Consider the following 21241-nt stretch of genomic DNA (forward strand, 5'->3'; position numbering starts at 1 on the left):
TCCTTCCTTCTTAGGCTTGAAATTCACTGTTGGGGGAGGCCAGTCTTTAGAGGGGAATGCCAAACAATGAACCAAAGAAAACCTCAGCAAATCTCCCAGTGGTTTCCACTAAACCACGACCACTGCTTCTCCTGCTGGGTTCTCTAGGTCCCTGCTTACTCGGATCTTCAGGTACCAAGTACCTAGGTTCACTGTAAACATCATTTCCTTTTTAATCATTTAAAAAGAAATTTTGCTCACCCCTCCTGACTCCTTTCAAACTACTTCTAAAACTGTGACCTAAAAATCCCTTTCATCCCTTGGTATGAGGTAAAGGAAAGAGAAAGATGTCCCTTTAGAAGAATGATTCAATACCACTGGCCAAGCAAATGAATGTGGAGATAAATTAATGGGACTCTGTCAAATTAAGAAGCATCTGCACCCCAAAAGAAACAATAACCAGAATCAACAGGTAACCCACCAACTGGTATAAAATATTTGCCGATCATACATCTGAAAAAGGATTCATTTCCAAGAATCATAAAGCACTGATAAATCTTACAAGAAAAAAGAAAAAAACACCATCATAAAAGGGGAGAAGAAGTGAACAGACACCCCCTCAATTAAGACATAGGGGGCCATGAGTTATATGGAACAAATTTTGCATCATAGATCATCAGGGAAGTACAAATCATAAAACAGTAATGTGATATCTCCCCAGACCAAGAGACTGGCACACATCACCAAAAATGAAAACAAGCAGTGTTTGCAGGGGCGTTTGAATAAAGGAACCCTCATTCACTACTGGTGATGTGTCAATTGGTCCAACCTTTTGGGAAAAAAATAGACATTCCTCATAAAACTAAGAATTAAGTTTTCACATGATCCAGCAGTCTCACTTCTGAGATCCTACCCCATGGGCACAAAAACTTCTCAGAAAAAACATTTGAATTCATTGCAGCCCTAGTCACAATAGCCAAAATCTGGAAATAATACAAGTATGGAGTACTATTCAGCTATAAGAAAAAAAATGAAATTCACTGCTCTGTGGATGGAACTGTCAGAGGAGAGAATCAGAATGATCTTTCTCATACATGGGATGCAAAAGCCATAATAAGGGAATAATCGATGGCCAAACGCAACAGAACCCAATAAAGCAGCAGGTCAGCAGAACTTGCATGCAGCTGACCTCGGTTCGATCCCCAGCTCCTATCTCCAGCATTCCTTATGGAATAATCACTGTATCACTGTAGCACTCTCCTCCCGTTGCTCATCGATTTGCTCGAGTGGGCACCAGTAACGTCTCTATTGTGCCACTTCTTGTTACTGTTTTGGGCATATCGAATACGCCACAGAGAGCTTGCCAGGCTCTGCTGTAAAGGTGTGATACTCTCAGTAGCTTGCCGGGCTCTCTGAGAGGGGCGGAGGAGTCGAACCCAGGCCGGCCTCCTGCAGGGCAAACGCCCTACCCCATGAGGAGTAATCACCAAGCACAGAACCAGGAGTAAGCCACGGGCACGGCGGTTTGTCCACCGCTCCACCAAAAGGAAACATCCCCCGTCAGCCTCTGTGTGACAACAGGAAGACTTATACATCCTGTATCACACCTTCTGAGTTAATTCCAAGATTGGACTTAGAAAGTGGGCTGTAGCCTATTATTTTCCAATGTGCACTTGACTATGTCAATATTAGAAACAGAATCATTTTATTTTTTGGTTAAAGTGCACAGCTCAAAAGTCACCCCCCCAACCCCTCAGAATTGACTCTGCTATTTCTCCATAAATTGTCACTTTGGAAGCGGGGGGGCCAGGGGGACATATCCATTTATTCTCCACCTACTACATGTCCAGGCTCATAAAACCTTATGGTATTTAATGAAGAGCTCCTTTTTAAGTATTGATAGCCACAAGAAAATTATCCCATGTTTGATCTGCATTGAAGAATCAAAGTCCAAGATCCTTGAATGGAACCTAGAATAAAAATGTAATTAGGTTACATCCCTAAAGTCTGATATATCTTTAAATAAGACTGCAAATGAAACTTTATTAGAGCTTCAGATAAATTATTTCCTTGCCTTTTTTTAAAATTCATTTTCTCCCCGTTCTCTTTCATGTCCATGTTACCGACACTGCCACTTGTATTTTACCTGTATTTTATCTTTTTTCAGGGGGGTTCAATTATTTACTGCTTAGTTTGCAGCCCGGGGAGGAAGCCTCATTTCGAGGTGCCCATTCTCTTTCTGTTTTCAAAACTTTTCAAGGCGGGGGAGGTCATGAAAGGCTGCATGGAGCTTTGAATGCTCACCCTAGAGGAGGTGTTGCTCTGGGACCACTTTTCTCCAGCTCCCTAACACAAAATATCTCTTTAGGAGGGACAGTATGTGGTCCATGAAATGATGTGGTCTGGCCTGGCCCATTGTGGGCCTAACATGATGCTAATCATCAACTATGGTCCAACTGCCTGCGATGTCCATGAACGATATTCTCCAAATCCAAGTGCCCCTTGAGCAAGTGGTACCACGGATCAAGAAGCAAAAGGGGTGTTGCATGAAGTTCAATAAGATCTGCTGCTTTCAACTAAGAGGAATTGAAGCTGACAAAGTGGCATTGTCATAAAGTATTTAAGACTTCAAGCAATTCAAGTAGTGAGCCCCTCCAGACTCCTTCCAATGGCAACCCTTACACGACATACATGAAGTGGCATGAGAAGTACCATGCAAGCATGTATTTGCTCAACTAACATTTTTCTCCCTTTGCAGTGACTTAAATTGATTGTTTTTAAGTCCATGGGATGTTTGTTACATCAAAACTAGCATCTGCTTGTAATATGTCCACGACGACAATGATATTGAAGATTCAAGTTAGCCCTTTGCTCACTCATCCCCATACTCCACAAATTAAGCAGAAAGTGATATCCCCTAGGCACACTTCACACCTTGTTCTTAGTTCTCATGACATGATAAGAATGTGGTTTATTTTGAATTGTCAACATCTCATAATCTAAATAAGAATTGCAGAATGAAACCCGGGACTCTATCATTCATTAGTTACTCTTCTGTTAGTATTGACTTCCATTCTCTTTGGACTTTTATGCTTGCCCATACTTTTTATTTAGGGCTTTTTAGGATGCGCATGTAACCACTGACATCAGTTTATTGTTTTGAGGAAAATAGTAAGCTCTCTAAACTGTTTAGGGTTTAGGATGGTTGGTTTTGATTTCCTATAGCTTGTACATTGTCCAGGTGTTTTGCATTTTTGAAAATTTCTTAGTAAAGTCCACTTAGGAACATTTAAGCACGAATATGCCTAATGCTTCATCCTCAGGAATTATGGACCTTGGCTGGAGATCAATTGCCTGAGGTTTATTATGACATTAAGCTGTCAGGTCTGTGCCTGCTTCCAGCACCTACCGCAGACCACTTGTCTAAAATCACGGATTACATCAAATCATTGAGAATTCCAGGTTGAGAAGTCCAGGTAAATCTGAAGTTTGGAGATTAACTTCCTACCACTGCTGATAACAGTAAAAAGGTCTTGATGGGACCGTTTTCATTGTCTGATTGAATGATAGACACTCTGTAACAGACAGTGTGGCACCTTTCCTATAATGGTCACCTGAAATCCTTGATCGGAATGAAGAATGCCATTTTTCAAATAACATCTTGAATTTGTTCTATCTTAACCCAGCTACTCAAAAGTCATGGATATAGTATGTTTCTAGTATATTGGGAATGCTTTTGAATTGCAGGGGAAAATATCTTTTCTTTCCCCAGCATTCCATTTTGCAATGATGTTCCGACGGTTTATAATACGAAACACATTTCCTCTGACATGAGATAAGCCCTAGAAAGTGATGTTTTCACTGGGAAGTGTGAGAGACCCTTAACTATCTCAGCATCTGTTATCATGATCATAATTGAATGCAAAAACCTAAAGATAATATAAATTCCTCACACAGTCAAACTGAAGTAGATAGAAAGCAATGCCTTTTGTCTTTATAAAAGAGCAGTGACACTTTTCTCTTTTTGCTACTATTCACCATTGCTCCTAGTAATTTTTAATGTCTATGCTGTATGCAAGGGCAACACATACCAAAGATGTCCAGTAGCTCTCAATTAAAATGTAATATAATATGCATAAAGCTTTATTATTCTGTTAGGTTGTTGTTTTAAGTGGAAGTGAAGAATTTCCCTAAATTCCTTGACAAATGTGCCCAATTGAGAAGAAAACCTGCTGAAGACTTATTCCAGCGCTACTTGAAAAAATAGGCCTTATGGACCTGTCAAATTATTTTCATGCAATTGTTTCCATAGCATTATTTTTACTGGCAAGTGTACAAGTTGATAGAAAAGGAAATAATTAGCTGCTCTCGGAATTGCTGATGCATGAATAGCCTGTGCATCCTAGAGAGTGTGACATTTGAAATTACCTGAACAATACCAGGAGCCATCTTTGGACATAATTAACACCTTGCTTAATTGATGTCAGGGCTAGACAGAGTGAGATGTTAAGAAGTATTATTTTATTCAGACTTGTTCTGACCCTTCCTCTCAAGCAAACTTCAGGTCTGTGTGCTGTTTTCTTAAGTGGAGCAACTTCTTTTTATTTTTTTTCCCTTTTTCGTTTCCCTCCCCCTTCAAGTAATCAATGCACTGCTGAATGAGTTCATTTTAATGCACTCAATCATGCCTCTAATGTTCGTAGCTTACGGGCGCGAGCATCAGTAATGCAGGAATGTTATATGGCTTTAGTTTGGGCCATTTCATAAAATATTCATGGAATCAAAAATGTGCATCAAAATAGCGGCTGGGAGAATTACATTTATGTCCCTGCTTTTATGGCAGCTTCACATTTAAACCCATTTGTGTTAATATCTAGTCAATCTTCCTACTTAAAAAAAAAAAACTAAAATGGGAGAGATCATATACATTCTCCTTTGCTTAATATTTGTTCTAGACATCTGCTGTGATACAACAAATATCTATAAACTTTCAGAGATTGTTGTGCAGGGAAGAGGGATAAGCAACAATTTGGATAATACCCAAATACATAATGCCTCCTTTCCTCTCCACTGTGCTGGCCTTCCCATCTCCAAGCCATTTCCCCATTTAGAACATTGTTGGGTTTTGTTTGTGTTTTTAAATAACGGGATGGATTTCTTGTTTGTGTGGGTTTTAGGTAAAAGGAAACTCCATTATAGTGGTTTTAAGAGTGCTCTTTCTTAAAGATAGCCAACTCTAACTGCATTCCAACCTCTTTATTGTGTCTGTCGAAGTCACAGAATCGTTTTAAGAAACCAAAACAAAACCCCGGGGGCTTCACATAGGTGTTTTCCTCCAGGCCTTTTCTATCACTATCCACAGTGTGCTTTTCAGATATGCTTTCTGAGAGCACCTTCTGTCATTGCAGATGAATTGATCTGATGCTATGGGGAGCCACAGTCTCTGGTATCTCTAACAACACATTCCATCCACATTTCTTCCTGGATTCGCTTGAAATATGAGGGGACTCTCTGGACTTTGCTTGGCCGGGAACCACCTAAGCCTTTACTAGGCCAATGGTTTGAGCAGCAGCTAGTGACTTCCTACCACCGTGATCAGCCCTGGGCTTTTCATTATTCAGAGTGACGGTGATGATGATTTACCGGAAATCCTACTGCCACGTGATCAACCTGTCCCCCTGGAGCCCATAATGTCTGTGATTATTCTTGAGGCTTCACTTCTCTGTCCTGTTTCCAGTTCACTGTTTTTGGAGGCCCTGGTGTAAGCTTCATTCTCTCTGCCACCTTCTTCCATGGAAAATAAGGTTAGCACTGGGTGATTACAGAGGACAGTAGAAGACCCTTGTTCTTCAGCAGGATCGAGGCTGGAACCTGGATCTTCTGGTTCTGACATATTATTCAAGTTTACATGTGTATACATATATGTGTGTATGTATACATATTTTCATATACTTAAGTTTATAATGAAAGTGAGAGGTTAATTCTTAGAAGTTGTAAAGGGATCCTGTGAGCTAGATTTGAAAATCTGGTTCATAATCTTCACTGAACTTGAATAAAATGAGCTCTGTATAGACAATCTTTCATTATCTTTCTCTTCTGTATATTCAGTGTAAAAACTTCACCTAAGTTTTGCATGCATCATATAATAAACATCTAGTCTTAATAGCAGTCTTTGCTCAGAAAGAATCTTGAGACAAACTCTTTTTCATAGCAGTAAAATGGATGCAAGGCACCTCACTGTTAATCATTCTTAAAGGGACACATTTGCATATTTAAATAACTGCTCTCTCTTCATAGTGTAGACATCTAATTTTTTCTAAGTCCAAGATTACACTGTGTTTCCACATGTGCTTTCAAATTCTGGCCTATCTTCAGAAATTGTTGCCAGACATTTGTAAGCTTTGGAGTCAAATCCTTGCTGACTGACTGACTCTTGGATTTACCCCCAATTTTGGGATTGAATCTTCTCATCCAAAAAGGTTGGAAAACCCTTCTTCCAATATAGAGCCCCGGGTTCTAGAGCCGATCTGAAGCTCCAGGGGCAGAGTAGGTTAGTAAAGCTGGACATAATTGGATGCAGCCCCAAATGACTAATTCTGGGGCACGTAAGGAATCCTAGATATTCTCCTGAATGTGACCTGATGCTTCAGGTTAAAGGAGGGAATTCATTTGCTGGCCACGAAGCTTTGACTCGTACATCAAAGCCCTTTAGAAGTACATCAGAGGCTACTCACGGTGCTTTTCTGTTAGAAGTTACCTTGATCACCTGAACAGAGTCAGAGTTCTAGAACCGGAAGAGACTAGAAGTCATGTAACTGCAGCACTCCTTGTAACTCAGAGTCCTGGACACTGAGTCACTTGACCATACCTGAGTGCTCTGTGAGCTAAGTTGGTGGCGGCCAGGGTTCCCATGATCCCCAAGTTTAAGTCCTCAGCCTTACACTTCTATTTTTTAAAGCTACTCCAGTCAATATTTGTGAGCCTCAGCTTTCTGTTCCAATAGTATTGTGTGTGCGGTAAAACTTCCTTTTTGACTAGCTCTTGGAAGACCTACAGGAATTAGTTTCCTGCCATGTTTTACCCAAGCCTTTTGCACCTGGTTCCTTCCTTGTGGGACCCCAAAGGCAGAACCTTCAAGACAGCTGGTATGGTCAATAGTCTGGTGCTAAGCACTCCACTACCACTAGTCTTCAAAGACTGAGCAAAAATCAAATGTATTCCCAGATGACCTTTCATAGTAACCAACTGGATTCGGCGTCACAATGCCCCTTACTTCCACCTGCATGAGAGCCTCATAAGGAAGTCCAGAACCGTCAGTAATGAGGGGTGGCTGCCTCCTGGAGGACTACAGACACAACCCCAGCTTTCTCCCCTATTCCCACTTCCAACATTCTCCATTTCCTCTACTTGTCCTTCTATCACTTCAACCCTGCCTCTCACTTCTTCTGTGCCCCCAGCCCCAGATTTGTTCCTGGACATGGTTATCAATACTCATATGCCCTTTCCATTATTATGCCTCATGTTTATCTCTTGTAAGTATTTGGGTTCCTCAGAGACAGTTTCATCTCTAGGTTCCTCTTGAGGAACTCTTAGTGAATCTATAGTTTTTAATTTCTGAAGTTCCCACTAGTTCCATCTGGTTGCTGAGTGTGGCTAAGGATGCTCTAAGGTTCTTCCTACTTTGCTTACTATGCCATTTCTTTCTGCCACTATCTGGTTTGCTATACGCACCGTTTCCCATTCACGTGGCTGAAAAAGAAATATGTTCCTGTGCCTTATGAATAGATGGATGCTGTGTGAGAAAAATAAAGAACTCGAGTAGACATCTTTCTAGGGATACAGAGCTATACTTTATGGGCAGAAATATAGTTAACAGAGGAAACATAACACACACATGTGTCAATGCTACAGTCAAGTTTTTTTTATAAAAAATGAGGGTCATGGGTATTTGGAAAAAGGTGTTTCTGGTGAAAGGTGCTACTGGAGAGAAATGAAAAACTATGCCTGCTTTTTGTGGGAAGTAAGAGAAAAATTGTCATTTAAGCATGAAGATAGATTAGAGCAGTGAACTTCAACCTGCAGTGTGTGTATTGAAACGAAAAAAGATTGCCCATTATTTTTTAAAATTGCTTCTATTGTATGTTTCTTATCACTAAATAAACATATTTGGATGCCGGGAACATTAGAAAATGCCAATCATCAGAAATAAAAAGGGAAAACAGGGAAAATACCCATTTGTCCAATACCCAAATATTTGACAAGTCTGTGTAAATACTTTCTGGTTTTTCCATTATTTTCACTGAGTATATGTACCTGTCCACATGGTACAATATTCTTCTCTAATGTCATCTGCATGCTCTGTAACCTGCCATTGTGTGATTTTCTATCCAAGTTTGTGAAAAAGATCTGACATCCTCTCTCTGCGTGGATCTTTGTCTCTCTGCCCTCCTTCTGCTCTACGGGGTTCATCCTTATCAAATGTTTGGGCAGTCTACTTGCTTATTAGACACCACCATTTGCTGCGCGTGTTTGATTGACTTGTTTGTTTGGGGCGGCAGACCCGGTGGTGTTCAGGGCTTACTCCTGGTTCTGTGCCCAAGGATCACTTCCTGGCCGTGCCTAGGAGACTGTGTGGGGAGCTGGGTGTTCAAACCTTTGTCAGCAATATACAAGTTCCTTACCCACTGTGCTACCTCTCAGGCCCCTTTTGTGTGTTTTTTAAATTGCTTTATATTATTGTCACTTAGGTACCATACTGACAGTGGTATTAATGTTTATGATATTGGTACATTTAATTAGCACTCCTCACCACCACCAAAGTCCCTAAGACCCCCAACCAGTAACCCAGAGTCATTTCTACTTCACTTCCTTGCCCCCACACCCCTCCACAATTTGTAGTCCTCTGTTTTATAACCCAGGGTCGACGGTTTGTTGTCATTTGCTGTCAACTTATTCGCATGTTTTGTTTCTCTACATTTCATACATAAGTGAGGTCATTCATTTTGCTCTCTATGTTCCGTTGTGAATAACATTCTTGTGTGTTCATTCTTGAATACTTTTATATAACTTTGCTAGGAAATTCAGTGCCAAATAAGGGGAAATCACAGGTACCCATCATGATAGTGATTCTACGAACCTGTACTATCCCATGGAACCAATTTAAGAACTGTATTGAGTCTAACCTGGTGGTCCTGAGGTTAATTTAGTTCATGGTGATAATATTATTATACTCACTAGGTTTTCTCACAAGAATAATAAGCTATAATTAATGGGGAAATCTAAATGAACTGAACTATTACTCTATTTCAGCTAGCCTGTTGAATCAAACAAAATACTATCAGTATGTCAACTAATAACAGTAGCTATGAGTCACAACTCAGCATCAGATATTGAGCATGTATTAATTCATTCCTCAGACTAATAATTTGGAATGGTTGCACTACAATCCTATTTTGCAGAATAACGAAACAGAAGGATGGCAATTAACTTGAGACTGAACAGCAAATAGAATCATGTTGGGAGAAGAACACAGACTGTGTGTCTGAAACTGCTCTCACTCTTAGCTGCTTGTGTTGGAATACCTAGATACAAATAGTTTTCTAGTTATTTCCAATCAGTTCATCCTATTCGCAAAAAATTTTTTTCAAAAAATAATTTCAGGAAATTGTCCACATCAAAGGCAATTCCCAAGTAAAACGCAATCCACACCACTGAGCTAAATTTACTCTTCTAGAAATGTACTTGCTTGTCTTTCTCACAATGAAATGACTCAACCATAATTTAGAATTTGGTGCTTTAGAAGCTTTTGGATTAATTTATAAAATATAATCCATAAAGGCCATTAAGTTACAGTGTAATTATTCAAAACTCAACATAATATACTAAGGCCTTCTTGGAAAATTCAGTCAAACTTTGACAATGCAGAGTGATTACATTTGAAATGTGTAGCAGTTGGACTTCTCAGGACCCCTGAATTCCTTCTGAGAACAAAGAATTTCTCTCTCTTTGGAAGCAAATCAGAATAGTGGTTGAAAGAGAGAACACTTGAATAAAAAACAACAAACCCTTGGACTCTGGCCACACCTGTCATTTCTACCGGAGTATAATATGAAAAGGGTAAAAGGGTGGAAGAAGTCCAGTGGATAGTGATAGGGATAATATCACTGTATCACTGTCATCCCATTGCTCATCAATTTGCTCAAGTGGGCACCAGTAATGTCTCCACTTGTTGTTACTGGTTTTGGCATATTGAATACGCCACGGGTAGCTTACCAGGCTCTGCCATGTGGGTGAGATACTCTCAGTAGCTTGCTGGGCTCTCCAAGAGGAGTGGAGGAATCGAACCCGGGTGTGCCACGTGCAAGGCAAATGCCCTACCACTATGCTATCACTCCAGCCCAATAGATAGAGATAAAATTGAAAAAACAAATAGAAAGGGCGCTTGAATCAAAGGCCCTGGGATAACTAACCCACTAGATAAGCAGTTCTGGGCCAAATTATCTTCCCTCCCCCTCCCCTCCCTCTGTGGTTGTTCCATCAACTGCAGTGCTCACCATAGGTTACAGCTGTTTAGTTGAGGTCCTTGTGCATAGTTTGGTCATGTTCATTGCCCAAGTTAGTTCTAGGTGTGTTCCTTGCTGTGGTGCTTACACATGGGCTTGCTGAGGGGTCCAGACCTCAGTATTCTCACATCCTTGATTAGTCATGGTGGCGCTCAGTTCATGTGTCAAGGAATCGGGGATCAGGCTCAGGCTCTTGGGATTTCAAGACAGATAATAAGCCACTGAGCCTCTCCCAAATCTTTAACTCCTTTTCTCTCTGTAAAATGGAGTCATAACATATCCCCATTGCATAGGATTATTTGAAGATTGAGAAGTGCATAGGAAGCACCGTTGTTTACACATGCTTATGGATAAATGTTAGCTAATCTAATTATTATTAATAATAATTATGGTCCTTTCACACTAGCAGTAAAGCTTCAAGAACCATCATCATTTTCTGTTGGTCAAAGAACTACTTTTGATGAGTAGATACTTCCACAAAGAGGATACAGAGATGGCAAATATGCACATTAAAATGTGTTTATCATCACATACTATCAGGGAAACCATCAAAATGACAATGAGGTATCACCTCACACCAATGAGAATGGTATATACCACCAGAGAAAATAGAAAAAAAAAACAGTGCTGGTGGGGATGTGTCCAAAAAAGGACCCTTCATTTACTGTTGGTGGGAATGTTGTTTGGTCCAGCCTGGATGAAGACAATATGGAGATTTTTCAAGGAAATAAGAGCTCCCATGTGACCTATCTATTCTGCTTCTTGGTATATATTCTCAAAATGTAAAAAAAGTTAATTTGAGGGGCCGGAGCGATAGCACAGCGGGTAGGGCGTTTGCCTTGCACGCGGCCAACCCGGGTTCGATCCCCGGCATCCCATATGGTCCCCCAAGCACCGCCAGGAGTAATTCCTGAGTGCAAATCCAGGAGTAACCCCTGAGCATCGTTGGGTGTGACCCAAACAGCAAAAAAAAAATAAGTTAATTTGAAAAGGTGTATGTGCACACCTTTGTTCATTTGTACTTAACACAATAGTTATGAGAGGGGAAAAGCCCAAATGTCCAGGAACAAAAGAATGGATACAGAATTGTGATCTGAGTGTGCCTCCAGGAGTAAATTCTGAACCCAGAGCCAGGAGTAAGTCATGAGTATCACCAGTTCTAGCCCAAGCTTCCGTCCTAATTTTATCAAAATAAAAGTTAAATATATGCACAATTAGATACTGTAAAATCACAAGGGAAAAAATGAAATCATATACTTTGTGGTAACTTGGTTAGAATTGGAGGATATCACGTAAGCAAAATAAGTCAGAGGAAAGAAGACAAATACCAGCTAATCTAATTCACTGTCAATCACTGTCATCCTGTTGCTCATCGGTTTGCTCGAGTGGGCACCAGTAACATCTCCACTGTGAGACTTGTTACTGTCTTTGGCATATCGAATACGCCACAGGTAGCTTGCCAGGCTCTGCCGTGTGAGTGAGATACTCTCAGTAGCTTGCCAGGCCCTCTGAGAGGGACAGAGGAATCAAACCTGAATCGGCCGCATGCAAGGCAAACACCCTACCCACTGTGTATCGCTCCAGTCATATATAGGAAACAAAGCAAGAGCATACATGATATTAATTAATAGTAAACTGGATTATAGATCCAAGAATATCAGGCTGAGGGGAATGAGTGGGAGGTAGATTGAGGGGACAAGAAGAAATGCAAGGGCTTTGGGACAGCATCTTGGGAACGTTGGTGGTGGTCAAATGAAGTAATTACATGCACCGAATCCATACCTGTCAATCACCAAACAGTAGGGGAGGGGCAATGGAAATAAATATTGGGCCAGAGGTGACACAAGGACAGTGGTGGAAGGTTATGGGCACTTTAGGACGGTGGAGTACCTACAGCAATACTAGAAACTTAAACACTATTGTGCCCATGGTACCTATGTGATAATTTTTAAAATCAGCCGTGAAAGAAAGACACTGGGACTGTGGCCATCCCACTGCGGTGCTGAATCTGGGCTCCCCGGGGAGTTTCTCTCCCTTTCCCAGCTTCCTCCTCCGGGTCCTATAAGTCCTTGACTTTATTCCATGTTTTCCCGACAGTGGGTCTGAAAGATGTCGGCAAAATTTCTGAAAATATACTCTGGCCCGTGGCTGATAGTTATGAATGACTTTTATTTTCCAGGTCAGCTTCACGAGGCCACGGAGCATTACGAAGCGTTCCATCAATTGACCCAGGGGCGGACATGGAAGGATGAGGCAGGCCGCTCTCTCAACTTGTTGGCCTGTGAGAGTCTCCTGAGGACGCTCCGATTACTTGCCGACAAAATGCTGGAAAATAAAGAATACAAACAGGCCATCAAAATTCTAATAAAAGCTTCGGAAATCGCCAAAGAAGGTGGGTGGAAAAGAGCCTCTCGCATCGCTTCCTTTAATGGGCAGACTCGGCTTCTCCCAGGAGTGAAGTAAAAGTCCTCAAGTGTTTCGCTGATTATTTCCTATGAAATGCAAAGACAAATGCCATCAATATACTTTCAAATTTCCCTGTAAAACCGAGGGGCCTTAGTGCTGACAACAAGAAATCCATTAGTTTCTTGAAAGCTTTATCTCCAAAATTACAACCCTCTGGGAGTAGCGCTATAAACAATGAGCATACAATGAGAAGGTAAGGTTATTTGCAAAAGTTGTAGGTGTATGTGAGGTGTGTGGTGTGTGTGTGTGTGTGTGTGTGTTTGTGTGTGTGTGTGTGTATTTGTGAGGATCCGTTGAACGTCCTATATTTCTTCCAAGCTGAAACCTCTTTCATTGTTTGTAAATTCCCTATTGTCAGGTGATAGAGAAGGTACCATAAATATTTACTTAGGAGTGACAGGAAAATAGAACCTTAATTTATTTCTTGCCTGTCAAAGTGTAGCCTTTGGATTGGCAGCACCAGCATCACCAGGAAACTCTTAGGCAAAGCAGCACCTCAGCTCTGCCCTGTATCTCTCCCCCGCTCCCCCGACCCCCCCCCACCCAAGGCCAATTACAAACTAATCTGCACCTTAGCCAGGCCCCAAAGGCAGGCTGGCGCACACAAAACATGGCAAAAAGACTGTTTTTTGAGAGCTGATCATAGACTTAATATTTTATATCATTTGCATATAAATGTATATAAATGGGAGCATTTATTAATCAGCTTTTACTTTGTGCAATGCAAGACTATTTTATCACATAACATTTTTATTGGCATAGCAGCCTTCTCATGAAGATGAGGTGAACAATATAGCAGCTTATTACTGTGTGCATATATTTGATTGGATTGGTCCATTGAGTAACGAAAAAACTGCAGTCAAGCAGGACTAATTTTCTGGGTCATTTCAATTTTCTAAAGAGGGAAAGTAAGCACCTCTGTTTATAAGCTCTTCCAATAATATTAATTGGAATACCCATATAAGAAATCGCCCCCATTTCAAATGTATAGCTGATGGAATGGGCTGTTGAATGACCACTGCACCACATATGGTTCTCTGAGCACGTCCAGGAGTGATTTCTGAACACAGAGGCAGAAGTAAGCCATGAGCACTTCTGGTGCCCCAAAAAAATGGAAAAGAGAAGGAATTTGAGTCTTTTAGCATTGTTCTTTTTTAAGATGACATTGAATATCATCCTTTTTTAAATTACCACATACATTTTAAGTTTAGTTTGCCCACTTATGCAAAACTAGGGGAGTTTGATCAAACTGAAAATTGTTTTCTTAAGATCAACTCATCCAATTTGTGATATTGGCTCATTTATTTACATATGATTTAATTGTTTTCACTGATTTTCATACTTTGCTATGTCCACATTTTTCTATATTATTTTTGTTTTGTGTTACTGTTTGGGGGGGCCACCCCTGGAAGCGTTTAGGGTTTATTCTGGCTCTGCTCAGGGATCACTCCTGGAAAGCTTGGGAGACTGTATGGGATACCAGGAATCAAACCCCCATCGATGGCTGCAAGAAAAACATCCTACCTGCTGTCATATAACTCCAGCCACCACTTTTTTTTTATAGTTGAGGTAACATTTTTTTTAACAATATTAATTATTGTGCTTTGGGCATACAAAATTACCTACCACAACCACTACACAAAACTTCCCCAAACCCTCTAATGCTACTAAAAGTAGATTTTTTTTTTCTTTCTTCTTCGGATTACTCATTACTGTGGGTAGAAGTAAAATTGGCTTTTATATTTTGATGTTGTATTTTGCTAAGCCTGTATGCTAGCTTTGCTGGTTACTTGTGAATTCTTTAGGATTACTTATAAGATCATACGATCTGCAAGTATCTTTTTCACTTCTTCCTTTCTGATATTGACACTGAAGGATAACAGAATTGTCTACCCTAAAAGTCAAATTGGCCTTAGTTTAGGTAGGGCATTTGCCTTGCACGCAGCCAACCTGGGTTCTATTCCCAGCATCCCATATGGTCCCCTGAGCACCACTAGGAGTAATTCCTGAGTGCAGAGCCAGCAGTAACCCCTGAGCATCGTCGGGTGTGACCCAAAAAGCAAAAAAAAAAAAAAAAAAAAAAAAAAGAGAGAGAGAGATAAAGTAGGAATGTGTTATCACCATATGTTTCTGAAAATACTAGATTAAAAAACTACCCTCCCTGGTTGGTGAGCATTGGTATAGTAACAAAGTATAAAAATATCAATGTTGCCGCTCTCCACCCAGATGTGACCCTGAGCTGCCCACAGGAATGGTTCCTCCGTTCCTGAACGCCCATGATCCCGGAGGCCAACTAACTACTTTCAGTACCCAGCAGCTTCTTGCAGAAATGCCTCTAGACTTTGAACTAAGCCACTGCCCCATGCCGCCCCAGGAGGGGAAAGGTTTTTCTCCTTTCCCCGGTGGCAACTGTCATCTTATAAGGCCCACTGAACAGAGGTACGAGCTTGCAATCATGCAACTTCTGACAGAAATTTCTCTGGACTCAATTACTAAAATACCAGAAATCCAAAACCGCGAGGCCTCGACCTCATATGCTCTTCATTCTCAGCAATGGAAAACGAATTATCAAATGATGCCTTTTCGACAGGTCTGTTGGGGGCAAATTCCAAATAATAATAGTGAGTTTTCTGTTGAAATATTGAATGCAATCAAAGTAAAGAGAAAGTAAAGTGAAAATCATCAGCCACACAGGCGGGGGGAGGGGGTGGGAGGGAGGTATACTGGGTTTCTTGGTGGTGGAACATGTGCACTGGTGAAGCGATGGGTGTTTGATCATTATATGACTGAGACTTAAGCCTGAAAGCTTTGTAACTTTTCACATGGTGATTTAATTAAAAAAATCAATGTTATTTACAAACAATGCCCCAATAACAATAATTGATTTGGATTAAGGAAAAAAGTGCTCTCCTGATACCACCGTAAGAAAATAGACATTCTCTTGAGTGAGTCAAAGCCTTAAGAATTCTATATAGATAAAATATTGTTAAGAACAATCTCTAGCTTTCTGTCCTCTTCCTGTATCTTTTATTTTTTCCCCACATTTGCTTCTCTTTGTTCAATCCAATAGCACTGCACTGTAGCACTATCGTCCCATTGTTCATCGATTTGCTCGAGTGGGCACCAGTAACGTCTTCATTGTGAGACTTGTTACTGTTCTTGGCATATCGAATACACCACAGGTAGCTAATACGCCATGGGTAGCTTTGTTATTCGATCCAATAATGAAGTTTATTTGTTTTATTATTTCTTTGGCTCAGCCTCCTAACAAAGATTCCCTTATTACCCAAAACTCATGTAAATTTGCTATATTTTCTCTTATTAATCTTCCTTATTATTTTTAGTTTTCAGGTTCAGTCCAGAATCCCTAAGACAATAGAGATAAACGTTTACCTACCCTCCAGTGCATTTTCTTTTCCTTGCCTAATTATATTGGCTGAAACATCTAGCCCAGTTCTTATAGAGATTAGGCTATGGAACATCTTCATTATCTCCTAACTTTAGGGCAGAAACTTTCAATACTCTACCATTATTTATTATATTAATTGTAGGGTTTTGTTTTGTTTGTAAATGCTAACAGTTTTAGGAGTTTCCCTTCTCTCTAGCATTTTTTTATTATTTTTATTATTGAAAAGAATTGGATTTTACCTTCGGCTTTTCTTCATATGTTGAGATGACCAGTGGTTTGTTTGTTGTATTAATGTGGTAGACCACATTGATGATTTTGCATAAGTTGAGTAAACTTCCATTCCCAGCATAAGTCTGACTTGATTATGATGCATAATCCTTTTCTATACTACTGGCTCTTCCTTGCTAACATGTTGTTGAAGATTTTTTAATTTATATTCATAAGTGATGCTGATTTGTATCTTTCCTTCTTATTTATGTGCTGTGATGTGAAAATAACACAAGTTTCATAGAGTGATATAGAAAGATATTTTTCCTCTCATTTTAAAAAGAATTTTTCAAGAATTTATATGGGTTCTTCTTCAGATATTTGGCAAAACATTGGAGTGAAGCCATTTAGGCTTTGCACTTAATATACAGGAAGTATTTTGAATGATAAATCAATTTCTTTACTTGTGAGTCTATTTAGAGTTCTTTAAACTTCTTTTTGGTCAATTTCAATTTGTGTTTTACTTATAATCCCCTATAATCCTATCTTTTGTAAGGTCTAGTGATTTTCCTCTCATATTCTTGATTTTAGTAATGTAAAGCTATTTTCTTTCTTCCCTTTGTTCAGTCTAGCTAAGAGTTTGCCAATTTTTTTAATACTTCTTAAGTGAACCAATTTGGAGTTTTATTGATTTTTTTTTCTGTTATTTTACTATTCTCTATTCCATTTATTTTCCTCTAGTCTTTTTAAAATTTTCTTCCATTTGTGTTTTATTTAGCTAACAATTCTTTTTCGAGTTTTGTAAGGTGAAAATGTTCTTATTTCAAAAAAATAAGCATTTATAGCTATCCATCTTCCTCTCGGAACTTTTCTTTATTAGCTGGATCCTATGTACTTGGGATCCAGTTATCCTATTTTTGTTTTGTTTTCAGAGACCTCAAAATGTTTTTTATTTTTTATATTCTGATTTACTCTTTGACTGACTGGTTACTTTTGAATATATTTAATTTCCCCATAGTTGTGAGTTTCTCATATTTTTATTATATATTTCTCATTTCATTCTCTTGTGAATACTGTCTTCTTACTGAACTATACTACCCAGACAACTGTGCTGAATATTGAAACGTGAGTTCTCCTCTTCACCCCCTTCAGCACAGCCAGAGTACTAATAACCATGTAATTTACCAAATAATTTATCAAGTTTGTTATTAATTTTCTGTCTTCAGTTTCTAAAATATAGCTCCCATGGAAAAGAATTTTGCTTAATTTACTTAATGTATTCCAAATGCTTGGAACTGTGCTTGGTACACAGTAGGTTCTCAATACCTATTTATTGAACAAATTAATAAATGAATATGTTGCCTAATAAATGGAAGTTTTAGGACATGTTTTTGTCAAATATTTGAGATACAAGTATATTGGTCTCTACTCATTGTCTCATTTATGACTCTTTAAATTCTGTAGTAGATGTAGTGTAAAAATGGACAATGTAGGTCTTGAAAATAAAATCATAGTATTTTCTTTAAAGTAAGTAAGTGACTGTTGATTTGGAGAGCAAAGACAGTATCAATTTATCCCACCAAATAAACTACACACACAATATTTTATCATTTTATTATCTTGGTGTATGTTTCATTCACCTTTCTGACAACTCCATTATTTTATTGCTTTCACTTAGTCTTAATTAGTCAGCATGGGAAGTTCTCATATTTAAACCCTACTTTAAAATATTTGGTGTGAACCGGCTTTTTCGGCTAGCACCCCAAAAACTCTACCAACACGTGTGGATTTTCCTTTCTCCTCTTCTCTTACTAAACATCCCTTTACAAAATGCTGGGTGAAAATGACCGTCTTATGTCATTCACATAAGCACAAGCCATTGTGAGGACTCTGACACAGTTGTACCAATTTACACAGCGAGTACAAATCACAACTATTGATTGTCTGGGAGGCAACTTCCCTTCCTAGCCACTTCCTTCTTGCCCATCTTTCCCTTCCTTAGACCCACTCTCTCTCTCTGGAACACCTCTAGCAGAGAAAAACTTCAGGTGCTGATGAATGATAGGCGTTAAAATGACCCTGGCTGGATCACTGGCACCATCAACTCTGCGGGAGCGCGATCTTGAGGGTATAATTCTCTGCGATCGGTGAAATTGCTAAGGAAGGAGGAAAACGCTGTCAATGGCATTTGCCATCCCATTTTCCTCACAGTCGTCCAGTTGAGCCAGCGCCTCGCGAGGGGCAATTGAGTGCAGTGAGTGAGTGCAGCACAGAGAATTGCCTGCTTCCTGCTGAGATCCGTCATTTTGGAATGCGGGGTTCGGAAAGCCACTGCCACCAATATCCCAAAGATCAAAACTGGTGCTGGCTCTGTCAGCATGGTGAACTGACTGAAAGCAGAGAGATCCGAAAGTCTAGGAAGCGAAGCGTTTTTTCCTAGAAATTAGGAATCATTCATAGTTCTGTAAGGTATATTAGATGTGTGTGTTATAGTTAGTATTTTGATTTTTGTTTGTTGGGGGGGTACACCCTCCGGTGCTTCCTGGCTTTGCTCTCAGGAATTACTCCTGGTGGTGCTTGGGAGACCATATGGGGTGCGGGGATCTTAGCCCAGGTCACCTGCATGCATGACAAGTGCCCTACCCGTTGTACTATCTCTCCAGCCCCTATAGTTATTATTTTGAGTGTAAATAAGTTATACACTCATTACACGTGCAATTGTGTCTTATTAAATCTTATGTTCTATGCACTTTGCTTTGGGAAAGAAGAATTTGATCATTTCTGGAATAAAATGCATTAAAGAGAAATTTTCATTTAGAATTCGTGTGAAGTTGTTGATGAGTACTGCAAGTCATAGAGAAAAGTTTGTGTGGATTTCAGGAGACATGAAATTTTATAGGAAGAAGCCAAACTTGTCAGTCACTTTGACCTAGGTTTAAAATAACAGCTTTTTTTAAAAATTCTTTTATTGATTCACCATGTGGAAAGTTACAAAGCTTTCAGGTTTAAGTCTCAGTTATACAATGCTCAAACACCCATCCCTTCACCAGCGCACATATTCCACCACCAAGAATCACGATATACCTCCCCCCTCCCCCCACCTCCCTAGCTCCCCACCCCGCATAACTGGTAAATTTCACTTTACTTTCACTTTACTTTGATTACATTCAATATTTCAACAAAAAAATTCACTGTTATTGATTTGGAGTTTCTCCCCCCTAAAGTCGATCTGCTGAAAAGAAAGCATTTGGTAATTTGTTTTCCATTGCTGAGAATGAAGAGATATGAGGTCAGGAGGCCGCACTAGCAGCAGCATAGTTTTGGATTTCTGTTAAAATAACAGCTTTTCAATCAAAACTAATCAGAACAATGATGTCTTAATATATTTATTATCTGTGTTCTTTAGAGACTAAACTGAATGTCAGTCTGTGATTGGGAAGTGTTCGTGTGTGATATAAGATCAAGACATTTTGGTGGCTGGAGCAATAGCACAGCGGGTAGGGCATTCGCCTTGCATGTGGTCGACCCGGGTTCAATTCCCAGTATCCCATATGGTCCCCTGAGCACCGCCAGGGTTAATTCCTGAGTGCAGAGCCAGGAGTAAGCCCTGTGCATCACCAGGTGAGACCCAAAAAGCAAAATAAAAAAAGATCGACATTTTATCAATGACTTCAGGCATGTGGCAGTGGTGCTGGATAGCCACAGGTCTTTTAAAAATTGATTGATCGTCTGTTTACAATATTATGGAATTTGGGGGCTGAGTTTTATAACTTCTTGTATGTATAAGATTTTCCACTTCTACCACCGAAGTTCCAGGGCTGTACCAAAAGGTTCACCTGCTCATTCTTTCCAACACCCTGGATATAACGTCCCTCTGGTAAACTCCGTTTGTTTCATCAGGAGGATAGTTTACATGATGCCCCAGTATAGAAATTATACTGTATCACTGTCATCCCATTGTTTGTCAACTTACTCAAGCAGGCACCAGTAATGTCTCTATTCCTCTCAGCCCTGAGATTTTAGCAGCCTCTCTTTACTTGTCTTTCCCAATGATTGGAGGCTCTTTCAGGGTCAGGGGAATGAGACCTATCATTACTGTTGTTGGCATATCAAATATGCTACCGAAAACTTGCCAGGCTCTGCACGTGTGGGCGGGATACTCTCGGTAGCTTCCTGGGCTCTCCGAGATATATATATATCACTGTATATATTTATATATGCATATTTAATATATTATATAATATATTTTGTATATTATATAATGACATTATATGTTAGATAATGTCTATATATTATATATTACTATTGTATACTGTATATATTTATATATGTATATGTGTATATATCACTGTATATATTTATATATCACTATCACTGTCATCCTGTTGCTCATCAATTTTTTTTGAGCGGACACCAGTAACATCTCCATTGTGAGATTTGTTGTTACTGTTTTTGGCATATCAAATACGCCACGGGTAGCTTTCCAGGTTCTGCCATATGGGCAGGATTCTCTTGGTAGCTTTCCAGGCTCTCCGAGAGAGGTAGAGGAATCAAACCCGGGTCGGTCGCATGCAGGGCAAACACCCTACCAGCTGTGCTATTGCTCCATCCCATATTT

General features: G+C 39.7%; 1 protein-coding gene across 1 annotated transcript in view; it reads left to right on the forward strand.

Annotated features, from left to right (window-relative positions):
* The window catches only part of TTC29 (tetratricopeptide repeat domain 29), a 145526-nt gene that overhangs the window by 61581 nt on the left and 62704 nt on the right, over positions 1-21241 (forward strand). The window contains exon 6 of the mRNA XM_055144243.1: positions 12721-12933. Within this exon, the coding sequence (XP_055000218.1) occupies positions 12721-12933 (213 nt within the window). The remainder of the gene's footprint in view (positions 1-12720; positions 12934-21241) is intronic.

The sequence above is a fragment of the Sorex araneus genome, chromosome 7, assembly GCF_027595985.1.
Source record: "Sorex araneus isolate mSorAra2 chromosome 7, mSorAra2.pri, whole genome shotgun sequence".
In the NCBI taxonomy this organism is placed as follows: Eukaryota; Metazoa; Chordata; class Mammalia; order Eulipotyphla; family Soricidae; genus Sorex; species Sorex araneus.